Source organism: Indicator indicator, chromosome 17, assembly GCF_027791375.1.
Source record: "Indicator indicator isolate 239-I01 chromosome 17, UM_Iind_1.1, whole genome shotgun sequence".
NCBI lineage: Eukaryota > Metazoa > Chordata > Aves > Piciformes > Indicatoridae > Indicator > Indicator indicator.
In genome coordinates this window covers 22,239,870-22,263,065 of record NC_072026.1, presented here as the reverse complement: position 1 = coordinate 22,263,065, position 23,196 = coordinate 22,239,870, and the positions used below count along the sequence as shown (strand labels likewise).

The following is a 23,196-nucleotide window of genomic DNA, read 5'->3' as shown; positions in this document are numbered from 1 at the left end:
AGGAAGGACCAGACCTTGATCTTTACAGAAGCAGCCAGCAGCTGAGCAGTAAATCACAGAATCACAGAGTATTAGGGGCTGGAAGGGATCTTGAATCATCCAGTCCAACCCTCCTGCCAGAGCAGGGGCACCAAGAGCAGATCACACAAGAACACATCCAGGATGGGTTTGGAAAATCTCCAGAGAGGGAGACTCCACAACCCCCCTGGGCAGCCTGCTCCAGGGCTCTGTCACCCTCAGAGTGACAAAATCTTTCCTCCTGTTCCCATGGCACTTCCTATGCCTCAGCTTCCACCACTGCCCCTGGTGCTGCCATTGGGCATCCCCCAGCAGAGCCTGGCTCCAGCCTCTGGGCACTCCCCCTGCACATCTTTAGCACCAGCAATGAGGTCACCCTCAGGCTCCTCCTCTCCAAGCTCCAGAGCCCTCAGCTCCCTCAGGCTCTCCTCCTAAGGAAGATGTTCCACTGCCTGCAGCATCTTTGTGGCTCTGTGCTGGACTCTCTCCAGCAGTTCCCTGAGGTCCTTCTTGAGCTGAGGGGCCCAGAACTGGACACAATATTCCAGCTGTGGCCTGAGCAGGGCAGAGCAGAGGGGCAGGAGAACCTCTGTGATCTATTAACCACAGCCTTTCTAAATCTGTGTGCCCATGTGGCAGATTGAACTCTTCTCCAGGGTTCAGTTTCCTCTTCACCATCACCACCCACTTCATGAGCCATGGAGTAAGCACACTCATTGTCAAGTGAGGCAGTGAACCCTGAGAAGCCTTAGGGGAGCAGCCCAAGTGTACCAGGAAGCAGGAGAATTTCTGACTGAATCGTCATCACTAATCATCTTTTAGTCTTTGGAGGGAAATTGTTTCTTCCACACCACCACAAATCTTCCTGTAATCTTGTGGAGGTTAGCAAGTGTTTGTCTAAGGTCTCACACACCCCAGAATAAGCCCCAGGTGCATGTGGTTTGAATGCAGGCAAAAACCCATGAGTGTCTTCTCATCAGTCCAGCAAGTGGGCTCAGCAGTGGTGTTCCCCAGGGCTCAGTGCTGGGGTCAGGTCTCTTTGATGACACTAAGCTGGATCTAAAAATAAAGGAAATCTCTTGACATAGACCTCCCCCTGCCCCCACTTCCACCTCAGCTTCCTCTCCAGACAGAGCTTTTTTTGGATGTTGGTTTCACCAGGCTGCTCAAATCCATGACCCTTCAGAGGCACAAGGCAGAGCTGTCAAACAGAAATCTCCCTCTGTCTCTTGCTTTGTTGCTCTTGCAGAGTATGAGCCTCAGGGGAGACTTTGCTGGGTACAAACTGGCTGCTGGCTGGGCCCAGAGAGTGGTGGAGAAGGGAGGGAGCCCCAGCTGGTGGCCAGGCAGTCCTCAGTGGTGTTCCCCAGGGCTCAGTGCTGAGGCCACTTCTCTTCAATGTCTTTATCAATGGTCTGGGGGAGGGCATTGAGCACCCTCAGTGAGTTTGCAGATGACACTGAGCTGGCTGGCAGTGGTGATCTGCTGGAGGGCAGGAAGGCTCTGCAGAGGGACCTGGCCAGGCTGGATCCCTGAGCTGAGGTCAACGAGCTGAGCTTCAGCAAGGCCAAGGGCTGGGTCCTGCACTTGGGTCACAACAAGCCCAGGAAGGCTCCAGGCTTGGGGCAGGGTGGCTGCAGAGATGTCAGGCAGAGGAGGATGTGGAGCTGCTGGGTGACAGTTGCTGAACGTGAGCAGCAATGCACTCAGGTGGCCAAGAAGGCCACCAGCAGCCTGGCCTGGAGCAGCAATGGTGTGGGCACAGGAGCAGGGCAGGGATTGTCCTCCTGTGCTCAGCACTGCTGAGGCCACACCTTGGGTGCTGGCTGCAGCTTTGGGGCCCTCACTCTAAGAAGGACATTGAGGAGCTGCAGTGTGTTGCACCAGGGGAGGTTTAGGTTGGAGATGAGGAAGAATGCAAGAGTGGGCAGGGACTGGCACAGGCTGCCCAGGGAGGTGGTGGAGTCCCCATCCCTGGAGGTCTTCAAGAAACCTGTGGCCATGGCACTTGGGGCCGTGGTTTAGGGTGGACTGGATGATCTTGGAGGTCTTTTCCAAGTGAAACAATTCCATGACCTGTATTGCATCAAAGGTAGGAAGCCTCCACAGCTTCTCCTGACTGTTCTGAGCCTGCCCCTTGGAGCACCTGGCAGTTGCCTCAGCAGGAGGAGTTGCTGTGCTGCAGCCTGGCTGTCTTGCTGTGCTCACTGTGGAAGGCAAAGCCCTTCCAGAAGTGTCTGAGACACCATTAGCTCCTTGGCACCTTTTCAACACAAACATTCCAGCAGCTCTCCCACTCTCTGGGAGCAGCATCTCAGCAGTACAGGGCAGGGAGCAGAGGTTATCTATGGTCCCTTGCTCCAAGAAGGAAATTGAGGAGCTGGAGCAGGTCCAGAGAAGGGCAACAAAGCTGAAGAAAGTTCTGGAGAACAGGGCTGGGGAGGAGCAGCTGAGGGAGCTTGGGGTGTCTAGTGTGGAGAAGAGGAGGCTGAGGAGAGACCTCATTCATTCTCTACAACTTCCTGAGAGAGGGAGTTGTTGGTCTCTTGTCCCTAGTAATATGCAATAGGACAAGAGGAAATAGCCTCAAGTTGCCTCAGGGGAGGCTTAGGTTGGGCATAAGGAGAAGCTTCTTGACTGAAAGTGTTCTCAGCACTGGCACAGGCTGCCCAGGGAGGTGCCTGAATCCCTGTGCCTGGAGGTGTGTCAAAGAGGCAGAGCTGTGGTGCTGAGGGTCATGGTTTAGCTCCAGCCTTGGTTGTGCTCAATGATCTTCAAGGTCTTTTCCAACCCAAAAGATTCAATGATTCCATGATTCCATAAAAGATGTCTACTTATGCTGGCATGGGAGGTATGGCTGCAAAGCATCCATCTGGATACGCAAACCAATAGAACCTCTGTGCCCATTTCTTGGGTTTGAAGGAGCTGTTCTGTAAACCCTAGGGCTTGCTAAGTCCTTACTGGCTGCTAGGACTCAGCAGTAAATCTGCACAGCCTCTTTATGTGCTCTTAAAGGAGTTTCATAGCACTTGGTGCTGCTTGGAACAGTTGTGGAGACATTCCCAGCACAGACACAAAATTTATTCTTCTCCTTTTGCAACAGCTTGTGAAAAAAGACCCAGAGAGGAGAGGAGCTTTTGAAGCTGAGCATTGAACAGGCTTCCCAACTGAATTCTCTCTCTAAACTGGACTTGATGATCTCTGGAGGTCCCTTCCAACCTCTAAAGTTCTATGGTTCTGTGATTTCTCACAGCTGCTCCTCTGCAGAGCTCTCTTTGCTGTTACCTTCATAAGGACTGCTGTGAGGCCAGGCTGAGGGAGCTGGGGGTGTTCAACCTGCAGAAGAAAAGACTCTGGGGAGACCTTCGAGCTGCCTGCCAGTACCTGAAGGGATCCTGCAGTAAGGCTGCAGAGAGACTTTTGCTGAGGGTGACTAGAGACAGGCCAAGGGGGAATGGTTTGAAGCTGAGGGAGAGCAGGGTTAGAGTGGAGCTGAGGAAGAGTTCTGTAGTAGGAGGGTGGTGAGATACTGGCACAGGCTGCCCAGGGAGGCTGTGGATTCCTCCTCCCTGGAGATGTTCAAGGCCAGGTTGGATAAAGCCTTGAGCAACCTGGGCTAGCTGAGAGGGGTCCCTGCCCATGGCAGTGGGGCTGGAATAGAAGATATCTGAGTTCCCTTCCACCCTGAGCCATTCTATGATTCTCTGACTGCTCTCTCTCTCTCTCTCTCTCTTTCTTTTTTTTCCCTGCAGTTGCTGCTGCTCTGATGTGTTCTGGAGTTCCCTGCCAGGTGTATAAGTGCAGGTTCTTGTGTCTTGCTTCATCACCTGCAGAGGATGCCAGTGGAGTGTCTGAGTTTGCATTCCTGCCCTCGTGTGCTAAGCCTTGCTTGCCCATCCAGGAGAAGTTTGTAATGAGGAGTGCAGCATCTTACAGGATTGCCAGACCAAGGTTGTGCAAGAAGAGTTTGCAAAGCCTCCTGAGCTGTAAGTATCTGGGTGAGTGCCAGCAGATGTTGGTAACTTCCTCAGCTTGAGGGGAAAAAAAATGGGAATTATTAGCACTAATTTTTTTCCCCCCACTTGAACATTAAAAGCAGCTACTGTAAAATGCAGCTTCTTGGAGAATAAAATAAAAAACAGTGCAAAGCTCAGCACGTGATGAGGAAAATGAAACCTCTTCAAGTTCTGAGGAAAGCGGAGTGTGTTTCATTTCATCCTCTGGAGGAAAGCATCCTTGACACTGCAGAGCACCTTGGAGGAAGCAGGTGGTTGGCACTGAGGATTCTGACACTGCTAGCAGGCCAGCAGAGCAGAAAGCAACAGCAGTCCTGGAAGCTTTCCCCCAAATTTAGGAAGGGTAGCCAAAGGTTTTTCTTGCTAACTGTAGCAGAAGTCTACCTTTCAAATCTCTCTTTGGCTCTGAAGTAATAAGATTCACAAAGCTTTTCCCTGTTCATTGTGCAGTGATGCTTGCCACAGAGGGAGCAGAGATAAAATTCAGTTCCATCTGGAGCCCTGGCCCCACCTGAATCACAGACATTAAAATGAGATGCAAATGAGCTGAGCTGCTAGGACAGATGAGTTTTTACTCTGCTTAACTCATAGCAAAGTGTCCCCTGAGAAATTCCTTTCAGATCCACATCTGCACTGAGAATTCACATCAGGACTGGCCTCAGTCCCTTGCCTTTCTCTACTGAGACTCCTTGAAGCCTGAGAGAGACTTTGGCCCTTCCCCACATGAAATTGCCAGCCCTGAGTGGCAACCAGGTGGAACTGCCATCCAGAACTGTAATCCTAGAAGCCTGATGCTCTGCTGCTGCCTAACCTTACTGACTGTGTTTAAACACTGTGAGCCTTGAGTTTATGCAGGGAAGACCCTGAGGTTCCCCAGGGTTAGCAGCTCTGAGAGGCCAGGTGAAAATGGCATCCCTGTGGCTGGGGGGCAGGTGCTCTGACACCTCCAAGCAGGTGTTACCACTGCACCCTTGCTAAAGGCAGGGCCATGTGAAGGACAAAGTTGCTTTTATATCCCCTTCATTCACCCAGCCAAGGTTCTGCTCCCTTCATTGGGCTTGTGGGGCTAGCTGGCTCTTAGTCATACTGTTGGAGAAGAGGAGATAGAATCACAGAATTGTCAGGGTTGGAAGGGACCTCAAGGCTCAGCCAGTCCCAACCCCCCTGCCATGGGCAGGGACACCTCACACCACAGCAGGTTGCTCACAGCCACATCCAGCCTGGCTGCAAAAACCCCCAGGCATGAGGCTTCCACCACCTCCCTGGGCAACCTCTGCCAGTCTCTCACCACCCTCATGGGGAACAACTTCTTCCTAACACCCAATCTCAATCTCCCCACTTCTAGTTTTGCTCCATACTCCCCAGCCCTATCTCTCCCTGACACCCTCAAAAGTCCCTCCCCAGCTTTCTTGGAGCCCCCTTCAGATACTGGAAGGCCACAAGAAGGTCTCCTGGGAGCCTTCTCCTCTCCAGACTGCATAACCCCAACTCTCTCAGGCTGTCTCCAGAGCAGAGGAGCTCCAGCTGGACTCCAGAGGTGCTCCAGATGCTGGACTGCAATGATGAACTGCTCAGAAGAGCCTGAGCCAGAGGAGGAGGGCCTCTGGGCCTGGAAAGGAAAGCCAAGCCAGGGGAGTGGCCAGGTTTGTGGCAACCAGGGTGTGCATTGTGGCTATCAATTTAAGCTCTTGCCAGTTAAAGCTTTTCCCCAATCAATTATGGATCATCTGAGGGTGATTTCATGCCTGCTTCAGAGCAGTCTGCAGTGGTATACGCACTGCCTGGCTGAGAGGGAGGGAAGTCCTGTGATGAAGATAGAGACAATTCTGGGTCCTGGTGGGATTCAGGGGTCCAGTCCTTGCATCCACTGCAGTTCTTGTGCTGCATAAACCACTTCAGCAACCCTCCCCCTGCTCTCCTCCTTGTAAACAGAGTGTAAAAAGAATGATTTCTAGCTCTAATGATGGAAAGAGCTGTGAAAGACCAACCTAGAGAGCAGCAGGAATAAGAGCAATACCTCCATCTTTTAGATTCTTTTGAATATGTAGAAAAAATATTTTAAAATCTAAAAAGAATCTGAAGGTTTTTAGCTAAGTGCCCCTGTAATGGAGAAATGTTTCCATGGAGCTGGCAGTGCCCTCCTGCAGCCCAGCAGGCAGCTGTGTGCTGGGCTGCAGCCAGAGGAGTGTGGGCAGCAGGGCAGGAGAGGGGATTCTGCCCCTGGGCTCTGCTCTGACCTCACCTCCAATCCTGCCTCCAGTTCTGGTGTCCCCAGCAGAAGAAGGACACAGAGCTGCTGGAGAGAGTCCAGAGGAGGCCACAAAGATGCTCCAAGGGCTGGAGCAGCTCTGCTGTGAGGCCAGGCTGAGGGAGCTGGGGGTGTGCAGCCTGGAGAGGAGAAGGCTCCAGGGGGACCTCAGAGCTGCCTGCCAGGACCTGAAGGGATCCTGCAGGAAGGCTGCAGAGAGACTTTTGCTGAGGGTGTCTAGAGACAGGCCAAGGGGGAATGGTTTGAAGCTGAGGCAGAGCAGGGTTAGAGTGGAGCTGAGGAAGAAGTTCTTCAGTAGGAGGGTGGTGAGACTCTGGCACAGGCTGCCCAGGGAGATTATGGATGCCTCTTCCCTGAAGATGTTCAAGGCCAGTTTGGATGAGGCCCTGAGCAACCAATTCTAATTGAGAGGTGTCCCTGCCCATGGCATGGGGGGGTTGGAGTGAATGATCTCTGAGGTCCCTTCCACCCCCAGCCATGCTATGAGTATCCTGCAGTGGCTATTAGAGTAGGAATCCTGCTTTTTCCTTTCAGACTAAGAATTGTGTTCCTGTAACAGGTGCAGATCTGGTGGCCTTAGTTGATGTGGAGCTGCTTTTGCCTGTGGAAAAAAGTTGCACTGGCTTGGGTGAGCTCTTTCTGAGAGCAATTGCTAAGCTGCAGGAAGAGATAGCACACAAAGGAAGGTGCTGATGGAGTTCTTGCCCTTCCTCAGCAGTCAGTGAGGCTAACAGCCTGGCTTTTCTCCTGGTGTGAAGGGAAGCCAATCACAGGGATAGTTCTCTGAGAGATCAAATAGCAGGGCTGCATGATGATACAGAAAATTCCCTGAGGGAAAGGAAAGCTGAGCTGAAAGGTCTTGGGTTTGCTGTATGACACTCAGTGCTTCTGGCTCAAAGCTTTACTGTTCAGGAAAAGCTTCTCAAGGATCCTAGAATGGTTTGGGTTGGAAGGGACATTAAAGATCATCCAGTTCCTACCCCCTGCCATGGGCAGGGACACCTCCCACCAGCACAGCTTGCTCAAGGCATCAGCCAGCCTGGCCTTGAACACCTCCAGGCAGGAGGCAGCCACAGCCTCCCTGGGCAACCTGTGCCAGTCTCTCCCCACCCTCACTGCCAAGAATTTCTTCCTCATCTCCAGTCTCAATCTCCCCTCTCCCAGCTCAAAGACATTGTCCCTCATCCTGGCACTCCAGCCCTTGTCCAAAGTCCCTCCCCAGCTCTCCTGGAGCCCCTTCAGGTCCTGGAAGGCTGCTCTAATGTCACCCTGGAGCATTTATGTTGTAATTGTGTGAAAAGCTGTTTGTGTGTAACTAGTAAGAAGGCATAGAACTAAAACCCAAACCAACTCAGCTTCCAGTGCCTCCTGGCTTTGCTGAGCTCCAGAAATAATAGCACTTGATACTGGGGAGGAATTGTGAAACCCTCATCTCCAATCCTACCTCCAGTTCTGGTGTCCCCAGCAGAAGAAGGACACAGAGCTGCTGGAGAGAGTCCAGAGGAGGGCACAAGGATGCTGCAAGGGCTGGAACAGCTCTGCTGTGAGGCCAGGCTGAGGGAGCTGGGGGTGTGCAGCCTGCAGAGGAGAAGGCTCCAGGGGGACCTCAGAGCTGCCTGCCAGGACCTGAAGGGATCCTGCAGGAAGGCTGCAGAGAGACTTTTGCTGAAGGTGTCTAGAGACAGGCCAAGGGGAAATGGTTTGAAGCTGAGGCAGAGCAGGGTTAGAGTGGAGCTGAGGAAGAAGTTCTTGAGTGTGAGGCTGGTGAGACTCTGGCACAGGTTGCCCAGGGAGGTGGTGGATTCCCCCTGCCTGAAGGTGTTCAAGGCCAGTTTGGGTGAGGCTTTGGGCAACCTGGTCTAGGTGAGAAATTAAATTGCTAATGAGATTGATGAAGTGAGGTCAGAGTATTTGAAAATGAGTCTTGTACTCCTGCCCAGCCTTTGTTCCTCTCAATTATCACTCCTTAGTTTCTACTGGCTACGCCTCTCAGGTGTTTCCCAACAGCCAAATCATTCTGTTCCACCACCTCTGTGCTCATTAAGTTCTGGTAATTGGCACACTCCCAGGTTTTAGTTCCCCTGTACTTGATCTCTTCCTTCTCAGTAGTTCTCTGCTGTTATGTCTTCCATTGTATACCTGAGGTTCTGCATTTACACAGCGTTGCAGTTGCTCAAAACCAAATGGAACATGTCTGGAGCATGCCCCTGGCATGGGCAGGGAGGGGGCAGGTGGAGTGAGGCCTGCCTGATGTATCTTGGATAGTCTGGGATGTTTGTTTTAGAATCACAGAGTTGTTTTGGTTGGAGAAGGCTTCCAAGATCATACAGTCCAACCATCAGCCCAACACCACCATGGCCACTAAGTCACATCACCAGGTGCCATGGCCACAGGTTTCTGGAACACCTCCAGGGAATGGGGACTCCACCACCTCCTTGGGCAGCCTGTTCCAATACCTCACCACTCTTGCAGCAGAGAAATTTTTCCTAGTCTCCAACCTAACCCTCCCCTGGTACAATTTCAGGCCATTTCCTCTCCTCCTTTCACCTGATCCTAGGGAGAAGAGCCCAAAACTCACCTCACTGCAACCTCCTTTCAGGGAACTGTAGAAAGCAATGAGGTCTCCCCTCAGCCTCCTTTTCTCAGCTGCCCCTCCCCAGCCCTGTTCTCCAGACCCTTCCCCAGCTTGGTTGCCTTTCTCTGGACACACTACAGCACCTCAATGTCTTTCCTGTAGTGAGAGGCATAAAACTGAACCCAGCATTGAAGGTGTAGCCCCACCAGTGCTGAAGCTGCTTTTGCACCAGGCTGCTTTGTCCAGGGAAAGCTGAGATGTTCTGGACTGTGTTGGTTTGAGGCCAGCCAGAACATCTCTTGCCCCGAAAGGGACAAAAGAATGACACACGCAAACGGATTGGAGAGTGATGGAAAGTTTGAATGGAAAAGCAATTGGTGAAACTACAGAAAAAAACTACACAGCATAGTGGCAAAGAACATCCTAAAGCATACAGAGTCCCTTACATAGTACCCAGAAGCTTCCCAATCCTTCCCTCCTCCCACCTGAGGGTCTACCCAAAACCCCCCAGGGCTCTTTCTTCCCCCCTCCCACTGCTAGGCAAGTCTCAGGCTGGCCAGGTCTGAGACTGCCCCCCCCCCTCCATTCTCCTCCTGGCATTAGGCCTAGTCAGGCCTAAGAGGCCTTGAGAATACTCCCCCAGCATTACCCGATAAGAGAGGACATCTCCCATGGGAGCAGAGAGGGAAGAAAGAGGAAGAGAATGACTCTGCAGATGGATTGATAGGGGGCAGGATTTATGGGTAGAAATACGTCGTTTCCTGTGTCCACCCCTCTGGGTGGGCACTCAGGACACCAGAGGTGTATCTCATGCAGCAGTGGCAGGGGGCACCCAGCCCAAACTGCCACATTCCACCCCTTATTTCATACCCATAATTCCTGCACCCAAAACATATCATCAGATCAGAGACAGTTCTTAGATGACATGTCTGGCAAAGTCCAGGTCCTCATCTGGGCGTCCTTCTAAAAGGTCTGTCCCTCGGGCTCAGGTCACAGTTCATTCCAGCTCTTCTCCCTCATCCTGTGGAACCTCCCAGCGACGCAGAGTTCATTCCTCTGCACGGTGAACTCTTCATGGATCCGATGGAGCATCCTGGCCACCTGGAAACAACCTCACAACTTCTCAATCAGACATCAATCTCCATCCACTCAAGCGGCATGTTTCCACCCCTCGGGGCAATCGAGTCAGAACAATCAGGCTCCTCGACTTGACTCCTTCCACCCCTTGCAGGCAACAGCACGCTGAGACTTTCCAAAGCTGCACGGACCTTTCCCAAGCCCAGTGCTGACCGCTTCCAGCCGCGGCCCGAGGCTAATAGGGATGCACACCGCGCACAGGCACACCGCTCCCCCTGAGCGTACGCATGCCGAGGCATGGAGGCATCCGGCTACACAGCCCTCCCCCGGAGAGGGAGTGGCTGCACTGCAAGCCAGCCGAGAAGAGAGGCGGAGCCAGGTGCTAGGCGCCATTTTCGGAGCGCGTCCGAAAATCAGGGGAGAGATAACAGCGAGAGCCGCCGTCACCTCTGCAGCCGCGGTACAGATCCAAACCGCCGCCACCCCTCGGGCCACACGAGCGGCTTTTCCAGCCAAAGCTACACTCGCTCCCTGGGCCCTCGGAAGCAGCTTTTGAACTGGAGCCACCGCTCGCCTTCTTGAGTTGCGGGAGCCACCGCTCACCGCCCCGCTGCGGCTAGCCCCCACCGCCGCGGGACAAGCCGACCCTGGTCTGCTTCCGACTGTCCCTCCCCCTTCCTCGGCTCCGCGCTGCTCTGCTTGCCGCTGGCGCCGCGGGGAACAGAAAGGAAAGAGACAGGCACCGCATTCTTAAGCTTTTCCCCCGAAGCAAGTGGCTACAAAATCACCGCTGCCGGCTTAGAACAGCAGGCGGGATTCTACGCCACGGCTACGCACCAGGGCGTCCCCTCGGAACCCATAAAACGCTCACACGATCACCCCAGCACAAAGCCTTGAGCCCAGCCACCAAAACCAACAACGCCCAGATACCATTTTAACTTTTCCACCTCTGCACTTCTCCAATCCAATTTGCAGAGTTCCGCAGGAACCATCCTCTGCTACCAAAAATCTGTGCTGGTTTGAGGCCAGCCAGAACATCTCTTGCCCCGAAAGGGACAAAAGAATGACACACGCAAACGGATTGGAGAGTGATGGAAAGTTTGAATGGAAAAGCAATTGGTGAAACTACAGAAAAACTACACAGCATAGTGGAAAAGAACATCCTAAAGCATACAGAGTCCCTCACACAGTACCCAGAGGCTTCCCAATCCTTCCCTCCTCCCACCTGAGGGTCTACCCAAACCCCCAGGGCTCTTCCTTCCCCCCTCCTCCCGCTGCTAGGCAAGTCTCAGGCTGGCCAGGTCTGAGACTGCCCCCCCCCCCCTCCTTTCTCCTCCTGGCATTAGGCCTAGTCAGGCCTAAGAGGCCTGAGATACTCCCCCGGCATTACCCGATAAGAGAGGACATCTCCCATGGGAGCAGAGAGGGAAGAAAGAGGAAGAGAATGACTCTGCAGATGGCTTTATAGGGCGCAGGATTTATGGGTAGAAATACGCCGTTTCCTGTGTCCACCCCTATTGGGTGAGCACCCAGGACACCAGAGGTGTATCTCATGCAGCAGTGGCAGGGGGCACCCAGCCCAAACTGCCACATGGACCATGTGCAGAAGCAGAATTAGGGGAATTAGGAGCCCTGGGCTGCAAACAGAGTTGTTCACTGCACTTTGGTGACTCTAATGCAAGTCTCAGCAGAGATTTTTAGAGGTTTATGCAATTGATCTAAATCCTAGCCTCTGTTTAATTCTGCATCATAACACCTCAGTCATTTTCTGCTTGCTTTGCTCTTTATTCTGGATGGAGCTCTGTCATGGAGGGAGTATGGAACAACAATCATAGAATGATTTGAGTTGGAAGGGACCTCCAAAGCTCATTCAGTCCAACCCCACTCTGCACTCAGGAGGGACATCCCTGACTAGATCAGGTTGCCCAGAGCCCTGTCAAGCCTCACCTTGAATATCTCCAGGGATGCAGCCTCAACCACCTCCCTGGGCAACCTGTTCCAGGGCTCCACTACCCTGATAGTAAAGAACTTATTCCTGACATGCAGTCTAGATCTGCTCTTCTCTGGTTTGAAGCCTTTGCCCCTCATCCTGTCCCTGCAGGCCTTTACAAACAGGCTCTCTCCATCCTTCTTGTAGCCCCCTTCATGTACTGGAAGGTCTCCCTGTAGCCTTCTCTTCTCCAGGCTGAACACCCCCAGCTTCCTCAGCCTGTCTTCATAGCAGAGCTGCTCCAACCCCTTGATCACTTTCATGGCCCTCTTCTGGACCCACTCCATCAGGTCCATGTCCTTCCTGCATTGGAAGCTCTAGAGTTGTACACAGCACTGCAGGTGAGGTCTCCCCAGAGCAGAGCAGAGGGTCAGAATCACCTCTTTCCATCTGCTGACCACACATTTTTGGATGCAGCCCAGGCTGCCCTTGGCCTTCCTTGCTGCAAGTGCCCATTGCTGGCTCCTGTCCAGCTTCCCATCCACCAGCACCCCCAAGTCCTTTTCCACAGTCCTGCTTTCTATCACCTCATCCCCCAGCCTGTATGGATTATTCCCATTCAGGTGCAGGACCCTGCACTTGCTCTTGGTAAGCCTCATGAGGTTTACCTGGGCCCAATCTCTCCAGCTTGTCCAGGTATCATATATTGGGAATATGTGTCCTGTATTCCCATATGGCAACTTTAGTAATACCTGACAGTTTGGCAAGTTCTCAAGGGCTGAAGACAGCCAGTACCACAAGCAAGGGTTTGGTACCCTGGGAAGTGCTTTGATCCAAGTGATTGAAGGATTTGAGGAGTGTGTTCTGTCTGTCCTGAAGAGCCTTGAGTCTTTGTCTCAGGTCCTGCACCTGGGTCAGGGCAGTCCTCAATATCAATCCAGGCTGTGGGATGCTGAAATTGAGAGCAGCCAGACTTGGGGGTGTTGGTGGGGGAGAAGCTGGACAGGAGCCAGCAATGGGCACTGGCAGCACAGAAGGCCAAGGGCAGCCTGGGCTGCATCCAAAGCAGTGTGGGCAGAGCTGGAGAGAGAGGATCCTGCCCCTCTGCTCTGCTCTGCTCTGGGGAGACCTCACCTGCAGTGCTGTGCCCAGCTTTAGAGCTCACAACACAAGAGAGACATGGACCTGATGGAGTGGGTCCAGAGAACCTCTGCCAGAGGGACAGCCTGAGGGAATTTTGTGGTTGTTCAGCCTGGAGAAGAGAAGGCTCCAGGCAGACCTCAGAGCTGCATTTCAAGATCTGCAGGGGAGCTGCAGGCAGGCTGGGGAGGGACTGTTCAGAAGGGGCTGTGGGGATAGGATGAGAGGCAATGGTTTGAAAGTGGAGCAGGGCAGAGGTAGGTTGGACATCAGGAGGGAGTTGTGCACAGTGAGGGTGGTGAGACACTGGAACAGGCTGCCCAGGGAGGTGATGGAGGCTCCATCCCTGGAGACATTCAAGATCAGCCCGGATATGTCCCTGTGCAGCCTGATCTAGTTGGAGGTGTCCCTGCTGACTTTAGGACAAGATGCCCTTGGAGGGTCCCTTCCAACCCAGTGCAATCTGTGAATCATCTCCCAGGGGCAGCAGTGGAGTGCCCTGCACTGGGCAGTTTTCAGACTCAGCTTGCCAGGGTGCTGAGCCAGCTGATTGCAACTGCACTGTCACCTAAGAAGGCTGGAGCAGAGGATCCTTGGAGTCCTTTCCATCATGGCCTTGTGTGATTCTGTGATTCTGCAGAGCCTCCCCATCACTAAACTGATCAGTGTGTATTGAGAGAACTGCAGGTTGCAGCCTGCTAAAAATGCCCAAAGGCAAATTTGCTTTGCATAGGGTTTCAAGTCTCCACCCTCAATCACAGAGAAGGAATTTTCCTAGGAGTGTGGCTGGGAAGGCATTTTGCATTTATAGCACTTCTGCAACTCTTCTGGCATGAGGAGGCACAGGAGTGAGCTTTCAGCTGCCTCTTTTGGGTGATGATAGAAAACTGTCCATTGAGGCAAGTAGCTCAGAAGAGTCTTGCTGTGCTTTTCACTTTGGAGATGGCCACACAGATGAACCCAAAAGTGCTGAGCTTGGGGGGAAAAAAATCTGAGCAAGTGCCAGTCATTGTGATGAGGCCAACACAGGTCTTCAAATAATGTGGAGTGTAAATGACTTCACAGACACCCCTGCAAAATAAAAGGTATTCTTGGTTAGAATACCCTGGTGTAAAAGATTTCATAGGATCACAGAATGGGTTGGGTTGGAAGAGACCTTAAAGATCATCTAGATTCAAACCCTCTCCATGGGCAGGGGCATCTCCCATCAGCTCAGGTTGCTCAAGGCCTCATCCAACCTGGCCTTCAACACCTCCATGGAGGGGACATCCACAGCCTCCCTGGGCAACCTGTGCCAGTGTCTCCCCACCCTCACTCTTCTCTTCTTTCCTTTTTTCTTTTCTTTTCTTTTCTTTTCTTTTCTTTTCTTTTCTTTTCTTTTCTTTTCTTTTCTTTTCTTTTCTTTTCTTTTCTTTTCTTTTCTTTTCTTTTCTGTTCTTTTCTTTTCTTTTCTTTTCTTTTCTCTTCTTTTCTTTTCTCTTTTCTTTTCTTTCTTTTCTCTTTTCTTTTCTTTTCTTTCTCTTTCTTTTCTTTCTCTTTTCTTTTCTCTTTTCTTTTCTTTTCTCTTTTCTTTTCTCTTTTCTTTTCTTTTCTTTTCTTTCTTTTCTTTTCTTTTCTTTTCTTTTCTTTCTTTTCTTTTCTCTTCTTTTCTCTTTTCTTTTCTTTTCTTTTCTCTTTTCTTTTCTTTCTTTCTCTTTTCTTTTTTTTCTCTTTTCTTTTCTCTTTTCTTTCTTTCTTTTCTTTTCTTTTCTTTCTTTTCTTTTCTTTTCTTTTCTTTTCTTTTCTTTTCTTTTCTTTTCTTTTCTTTTCTTTTCTTTTCTTTTCTTTTCTTTTCTTTTCTTTTCTTTTCTTTTCTTTTCTTTTCTTTTCTTTTCTTTTCTTTTTTCCTTGTGGTCCCTTCAGGTCCTGGCAGGCTGCTATTAGGTCTCCCCAGAGCCTTCTCTTCTCCAGGCTGAACACCCCCAGCTCCCTCAGCCTGACCTCAGAGCAATGCTGCTCCAACCCCCTGAGCATTTTCAGTGCCTCCTCTGGACCCTCTCCATCAGGTCCAGGTCCTTCCTGTATTGAGGGCTCCAGACCTGCACACAGCACTCCAGGGGAGGTCTCAGCAGAGCAGAGCAAAGTGGCAGAATCACCTCTCTGGCTCTCTGGCAATGCTGCTTTGGATGCAGCCCAGGCTGTGATTTGCCTTCTGTGCTGCAGTCTCACACTGCCTGCTCCTGGCCAGCTTCTCCCCCACCAGCACCCCCAAGTCCTTTTCCTCAGGGCTGTTTCTATCCCCTCCTCCCCCAGTCTGTATTGACAGTGAGGGTTGTTCCCACTCAGGTGCAGAACCCTGGGTTCACCTGGGCCCAACCTCTCCTGCTTGTCCAAGGGTCATATATTGGGAATATGTGTCCTGTGAAAAGTCCCTCCCCATCTCCCCTGTAGCCCCCTTCAGGTACTGGAAGGCTGCTCTAAGGTCTCCTCGGTACGATGGTGTGGCCAAGGCTACAAGCAACACAAGTTACAGAGACAAAAGCAATTGTCTGGGAAGTAGCCATCTGTGGCTCCAGAGAGGTCCCTATGGCAGCAGACTGTCAGGGTTTATAGCAAAACACAAAGGGAATGGAGAATAATTACACAGGAGGCCTGGTGCCAATCCTGGCTTGCCTGGTTCTGATGGCCTCCATCCAACAGTTTGTGTAAGTCCCCTGAGGTACGAAGCTTCTGCTTCCCTTGCTGATCCCTCCAGGCTAAGAAGGGAGGTTTTGCCTGTGGGGAAAGGAGATGATCTTTTTTTTTTTTTTTGCACATCCTTCTTCCTGGATCTATTTTCCTGATCAGTTTGAGGACTTTTCTGCACAGCTGGGATGTTGATTCCTGCTGTGGAACAAGAAGCAAGCATCTCCTCCATGTGGAGGCCAAGCTATGAGGTCTTCTTCATTGAAGGTTTAAAGGGATGGAAGTTTTAAGACGTGGATTCAGAAAGTGAGAAAGGAGGCACTGGAAGTTTTCAGTCATGCTTGAAGAGCCTGGCTCATGAATGAAATTGGGGGTGTAGAGGAGGCCAGGAAGATGATCAGAAGGCTGAAGCACCTGCCCTATGGGGACAGACTAAGAGAGTTGGAGCTGTTCTGCCTGGAGAAGAAAAGGCTCCAGGGAGACCTTAGAGCAGCCTTCCAGTACCTGGAGGGGCTACAGGAGAGCTGGGACTGACAAGATCTTGCAGTGATAGGATGGGGGACAATGGCTTTGAGCTGGGAGAGACTGATTTGGACTAGAGATGAGAAAGAAATTCTTTCCAGTGAGGGTGGGAAGACACTGGCACAGGTTGCCCAGGGAGGTTGTGGCTGCCTCCTCCCTGGAGGTGTTCAAGGCCAGGCTGGATGAGGCCCTGAGCAACCAGGGCTGGTGGGAGATGTCCCTGCCCATGGCAGGGGGTTGGAACTAGATGATGTTTAATGTCCCTTCCAGCCCCAACCCTTCAATGATTCTGTGAATCATTTCTCCATCCTGTCTTCTGAGCAGCAGGGTCACTTCTTGCTATGCCTTCCTTCCAGGTACACTTCAACCTTGTTTACAGCTGGCAGGCAGCACCAGAATGCACTTCTCACCAGGTGGAGAACACTGCCTTGCTTTCATGGGTTACTTAACCCAGGATTCTTTCTATACTTATTTATTTTAAGCTGTCAGTAAAGATTTGGTCTTGCAGTTTCTTTCCCCACCAAGGAAGCTGTGCCCCTCACTATCAGTTGTACTTTAAACCAGGGCTCATGCTTCCCTTAGGCAGAAAACATTAACTTAAATGTGTGCTGTAGGGTCTGATTCTCTTCACCTGTAGATGAGAATTCCTGCTGCTGCAGGAGCCAACAGCCTAAAGTTTCTGCCTTGCTGCTTCTGGCTGTTTACAGAAGTCCCTTCCAGCTTTCTGATCCTGTCTTGTAAGGAGTGGAGTGTGGCTGTGGGTAAGAGTCATTACATGCTGCTGAGGGATGCCTAGATGCTTTAGGACATCTTCTTCCAATTCTGAAGGCCAACAGGATGTGGTGGCTTTGTTTTTAACTTTGTTGTGGGGGTTTTTTGCTGTTTCGTTTGTTTGGTTAGGGTTCTGTGGAGTGCTTTTTCTTTTTTCCTTTCCCTCCTCTTTCTTTTTCTTTTCTTTCCCCTTTCCTCTTTATTTTTCCTTTCCCCCCTTCCCTCCTCTTTCTTTCCCTCCCTTCCCTCCTCTTTCCCCACCCTTCCATTCTTTCTTTTTCCCTCCACTTTCCCTCATCTTTCTTTTTTCCTCCACCTTCTCTCTTCTTTCTTCCCCCCTTCCCTTCTCTGTCACTTCCCCCTTCCCTCCTCTTTTTTCCCCCTCTTCCCTCCTCTTTCTTTCCCTCCCTTCCCTCCTCTTCCTTTCTCCACCCTTCCATTCTTTCTTTTTCCCACTTCTTTCCCTCCTCTTTCTTTCCCCTCCTTCCCTCCTCTTTCTTTCCCCTCCTTCCCTCCTCTTTCTTTCCCCTCCTTCCCTCCTCTTTCTTTCCCCTCCTTCCCTCCTCTTTCTTTCCCCTCCTTCCCTCCTCTTTCTTTCCCCTCCTTCCCTCCTCTTTCTTTCCCCTCCTTCCCTCCTCTTTCTTTCCCCTCCTTCCCTCCTCTTTCTTTCCCCTCCTTCCCTCCTCTTTCTTTCCCCTCCTTCCCTCCTCTTTCTTTCCCCTCCTTCCCTCCTCTTTCTTTCCCCTCCTTCCCTCCTCTTTCTTTCCCCTCCTTCCCTCCTCTTTCTTTCCCCTCCTTCCCTCCTCTTTCTTTCCCCTCCTTCCCTCCTCTTTCTTTCCCCTCCTTCCCTCTTTCTTTCCCCTCCTTCCCTCCTCTTTCTTTCCCCTCCTTCCCTCCTCTTTCTTTCCCCTCCTTCCCTCCTCTTTCTTTCCCCTCCTTCCCTCCTCTTTCTTTCCCCTCCTTCCCTCCTCTTTCTTTCCCCTCCTTCCCTCTTTCTTTCCCCTCCTTCCCTCCTCTTTCTTTCCCCTCCTTCCCTCCTCTTTCTTTCCCCTCCTTCCCTCCTCTTTCTTTCCCCTCCTTCCCTCCTCTTTCTTTCCCCCCCTTCCCTCCTCTTTCTTCCCCCTTCCCTCTTCTTTCTTTGCCCCCCTTCCCTCCTCTTTCTTTTTTCCCTTTTTCTTTTCCTCTTCCCTCCTTCTTTTTTTCCTTTCCCCTCCCTTCCTCTTTCTTTTTTCTCTTTTTCTTTTCCTCTTCCCTCCTCTTTCTTTGCCATTCTCCCTCTTTTCCTTTCTGGTTGCTGGAGGCCATTTCTGTGCAGCTGTGTGGTGCCTCACTGCCACCTCTGGCTTCTTTGGAAGACACAAAGGTCCCTACCACTACCATCTGATGCCCACTGGCACATACTGGCACTTGTCAATCTGAGTTGTGGAGCAGGTTTGTAACACCACACCGGGTCCCATGGGGTGGCACATGTCACATAGCTGCCCTCCCACGCATGACAGCTGTTGCTAAGTTTGGTTCCTGGGGCAGGAACTACTCAGATAAAAATGTGGGGATCCATAGGCAGACAGAGCTCCATCAGATTTTCATGTAGCATCCTTGTGTGCTCCTGGGTGGGGGGGTTCCAAGAATATTGCATCCAGTTCTGGAGTCTCCAACACAAGAAGGATGTGGAGCTACTGGAGAGGGTCCAGGAAAGACCACCAAGATGATCAGAAGACTGGAGAACCTCCCCTGTAGGGACAGGCTGAGGGAAATGGGCCTGCTCAGCCTGGAGAAGAGAAGGCTCCAGGGAGACCTCAGAGCAGCCTTCCAGTATCTGAAGGGGGCTCCAGGAGAGCTAGGGAAGGGTTTTAGATAAGGGCTGGGAGTGCCAGCACAAGAGACAATGGCTTTGAGCTGGAAGAGGGGAGATTGAGACTGGAGATGAAGAAGAAATTCTTTAGAGTGAGGGTGGGGAGACACTGGAACAGGTTGCCCAAGGAGGTTGTGGATGTCCCCTCCCTGGAGGTGTTCAAGGCTGGAAGGTGAGAAGGCTGAGGCCTTGAGCAACCTGGGCTGGTGGGAGGTTATCCCTCCCCATAGCATGGGGGTTGGAACTGGATGATCTTCAAGGTCCTTTTCAAGCCAAAGCATTCTATGACTCTCTGAATGATTCCTGCACTTGAGCTCTTAGTTAATCTGGGCTCCTGGCTAGGGCAGATATTATTTTGAACTACATAATTCAAGTTTGGTAGGTGGGCACTTCCACAAGCAGCTGACACTGCTGTTTGATCTTCTCTGCATGGGACAACTTGTGCAATTCTTGACTGATTTTCCAGGACTCATGCAGGTTAGAGATGGCAATGCTGCAGGCATCTCTTTGATTCATTCTTGCTCCTCTTCTAGATGCCTTTATCCACAGGACACACCAGTGGCTTCCTTTTGCCACTTCAATGGCAGGATTGCAGAGTGGATCACAGAATGACAGAATATTAGGGATTGGAAGGGACCTCCAGAGATCAAGTCCAACCCCACTGCCAAAGCAGGGTCACCTAGGGCAGGCCACACAGGAACATGTCCAGGTTAGCTTTGGAAGTCTTTAGAGAAGGAGACTCTACAACTGCTCTGGGTAGCGTGCTCCAGTGCTCCATCACCCTCACAGCAAAGAAATTTCTCCTCATGTTGAGGTGGAACTTCCTGGGTTCTAGCTTATATCTATTATTCCTTGTCCTGTTACCGAGTGTCACTGAAAAGAGCCTGAACTCTTCCTCTTAACCCCCACCCCTCAGATATTGATAGACATTGATCAGATCCCCTCTCAGCCTTCTCTTCTACAGACTAAACAGTCCCAGGTCTCTCAGTCTTTCTTCACAGGAGAGATGTTCAAGTCCCTTCATCATCCTCATAGCTCTTTGCAGGACTCCCTCCAGCAGATCCCTGTCCTCCTTGAACTGGGGATCCCAAAACTGGCTGCAGTATTCCAGGTGTGGTCTCAGCAGAGCAGAGGGGGAGGAGAACCTCCCTACACCTGCTGGCCACACTTTTATTAATGCACCCCAGGATCTCTAGCTCCTGGGTCTCTAGTTCCTGCCAGCTGGGAGTGGGGAGAGGTAAACCAGCCCCAGCTTTGTTTGCTGAATCAGTTTTTCATGTGTACCAGGTGCCCAAATTAGTTATCACTGCTGGTGGAGAAGATAAAGATTAAGGAGCAGAATTTACTCACTGTGCTCTTAAATAAGCACACCAAACACCTCCACTTCACCACCAGAGCTGTGTTTGTGTTAGCCAAGGGCAATACCTTGAATCTGATAACATGGGTATCTCCCTGCACCTAGGAAGTGTCAGGATTGTTTGCTGTGTTGTCAGCATGTTAAGGTTATCATTACTGGTCCCTTTATTTATTTTTTTTTTCCCCTGGTCTGTTTTTCTTTTTTTCCCCATTGGGTCAGCAGGGGTGTTCAGTAAGTGGAGTTCAGGGTAATCCAGGGGCATTTCCCAAAGGGAAAAAAAAAATGTTTACATGGAAACTTTGGTTATGCTGCTGGTCAGGAGATGGGATATGCTGTGGGATATGTTGGGAAGGAGCTTTTTACAAGGGCTTGTAGTGATAGGGTGAGAGGGGATGGATTGAAGCTTGAGGAGGGCAGATTGAGACTGGAAGAAATTCTTTAGAGTGAGGGTGGGGAGATACTGGAACAGGTTGCCCAGGGAGGCGGTTGAAGCCTCATCCCTGGAGGCTTTTAAGGCCAGGCTGGATGTGGCTCTGAGCAACCTGGGCTGGTGGGAGGTGTCCCTGCCCATGGGGTTGGAACTGAAAGGTCTTTAAGGACCCTTCCAACCCAACCCATTCTATGAATCTATGAAATTCTGTATGGCAAAGCCAAGCTGGCTTCAGTTTGTTGGCTGCTACCTCTGCATTTCTAGCAGAGACATTCCAGTGGTAAGTGGCTTTGCAGGGTGCTTGGCCCATGATGGGTGGCTGTGCTAGCTGTGAGGAACCAGCCTCCAGGGCTCAACCCGATGGTCTCAACCTCTAGTGAATGCAAATCCAGCTGCATAGCAGAGGCAGAATAAAGCCCTGCTTCAGGCACAATCCTCTCTCCCCTGATACTCATCTCTCCCACTGCTCACCCCGTGGAGTCACCACCCTGCTCCCATTTTACACTTCCTTCTTTAAGTACAGAAAATGCACTAGAAATCAAGCTTCACACACACGGTCAGGCACAAAAAGCATCCCAGGAGTGGTACCTCCAGTGTGGCTTCACTCAGAGTCATCCTGAGTTGCACAGGGAGAATGCCACAAGGGGTGACTCCGCAGGGTTACATCATGCACTTAATCCTAATAAGGAGGGAGAGGCTGTGGCCAGCAGGTTGTTTTTCATCTCAGTCCATTTCTAAACAAGCTGATAACCACTTCTGAATCATGAGTTTGGAAAAGAAGTGGCTGCCGTTGGCGGGCCCAGCGCTGTTTCGACAGGAACAGTTTTGTTTCCCCCCTGGGGAGACGGTGACACACAGATACTGAAGGTCCCCAGGGTCCAAACCCTGCTGTCCCACTTGATTTCAACTCGGATTGGGATTGGCAAAAAGGGTCATTTAGTTTCACCTACAGCTCTGATGAGCTTTGGAAGAATGTTGACTGGTTTCTCAGCAGGTCCTTGCTGTGAGCGGGTTTTGTACTGGTTTCATAAAGAACCAGGCTGAAGGTTTCTGTTTGGCCCTGTGGCTTCTTGAATCCAGAGGGTTCAGGCTGGATAATAATAGATCTTATAATAATAATAGATTTTATCTATTTATAAATAAATATTTATTTCTATTTATTAATTAATTATATTTATTATAATATATACTATATTTATTATAATAATATGTATATTGTATATAAATATATATTTACATATTATATATTTATATTATATTTATAATAATAATATATTTTATCTATTTATTTCCCCCCACTTTTATGTATTTATTTTCCCCCGCTTTTACCTATTTATGTTCCCCCACTTCTACCTATTTATATTCCCCCACTTCTACCTATTTATTTTCCCTACACTTCTGCTTGCTTTCTGTTCCAAGGATAGAGACCATCCCGGCACTCCTTCACCTTGGAGAAGTCTCCCAGAGAACCTGCTGCACAGGGTGACAAAACAATCCGACCTCACCTTCCTACCTTCAGGTGCTGTCCCACACAATTCTCACTCCTGATGTACCTCTTGGCTGTGGCTAGGTCTGGCCTGATCTCAACAAAGAAGCTCCACTCGTTGAGGACAGAAAGCCTGAAAGGGCCATGGAAAACAGCAGCTAGAGATGGAGGAGAGCAATTAAGCCAAGCAGTGTCCCCTTGTGCCTGCATGGGGAGCGTGCTTTGGCCAGCGACCTCCTGCATGTCCTTAGGGGGGATGCCTGGGGAAGGTCACTTCGGTGGGTGAAGCAGCAGAGAGCTTCAGAAAAGAGCTTAAGTCGTTGTTTGCCGAATTCCTCCTCCTGGCTTTTATGACCCTGCCCTTTCTGTGCCTGTCATGTGTACGTGGAAGGTGTGTGGAGAAGCTAAACTTTCCATTCCGTTTAACCCCCTTCTGCTCTCTGCTGGGTCAGGAAGCAGGCAGGGTATGGGTGGAGAGGGAGCCATGAGGAGGGGGGCAGCCGGCGCAGGGCTGCTGTGGGGAGGAGCAGGGAGGCCCAGGGGTCCGCAGGCTGGCAGAGGCCGGGAGGGCTTCACTCAAGAGGGTCAGTTTGTGGCAGCCATGGAGGCAGGAGGCTACCCTCAAGGAGAAGAATCACTCCCACAGAAGGCATTGGGTTGGAAGGGACCCTCGAAGGTCATCTTGTCCGAACCCCCTGCAGCGAGCAGGGACATCTCCAACCAGAGCAGGTTGCTCGGGGGCCCATCCATCCTGACCCTGAATGCCTCCAGGGATGGGGAGGTGTGTGTGTGGCGGGGCAGGCCGGGCTGCGAGGAGGGCCGAGGGGCAGGGAGGGAGGGAGCCGGGCCAGGCAGGCGAGCGGCACGGGAAGTGGGAGCGGGCGAGGTGAGTGACCGAGGGCCGGCGGTGTGCAGCGCGGGAAGTGGGCAGAGGCCTGGCGGCGAAACCCTCTGAGTGTTCCCGAGGAAGTGGGCGGGGGGCCAGCGGGCGGAGGTGCGGCCGGGACGCAGGTATGGGGCTGGAGCGGGCCGGCCCGGAGGGGCGGGAGGTGCCGCACGGCTGAGGGCCCCGCCCGCGCCGCGGGGCAG

At 51.5% G+C, this 23,196-nt stretch overlaps 1 protein-coding gene across 1 annotated transcript in view; it reads left to right on the top strand.

The window, feature by feature from the left end:
* AGTR2 (angiotensin II receptor type 2) overlaps positions 1-23,062 on the top strand; it is a 61,687-nt gene extending 38,625 nt beyond the window's left edge. Inside the window, exon 2 of the mRNA XM_054388586.1 lies at positions 22,879-23,062. Coding sequence (XP_054244561.1) covers positions 22,879-23,062 — 184 coding nt within the window. The remainder of the gene's footprint in view (positions 1-22,878) is intronic.
* Positions 23,063-23,196: the final 134 nt, after the last annotated feature.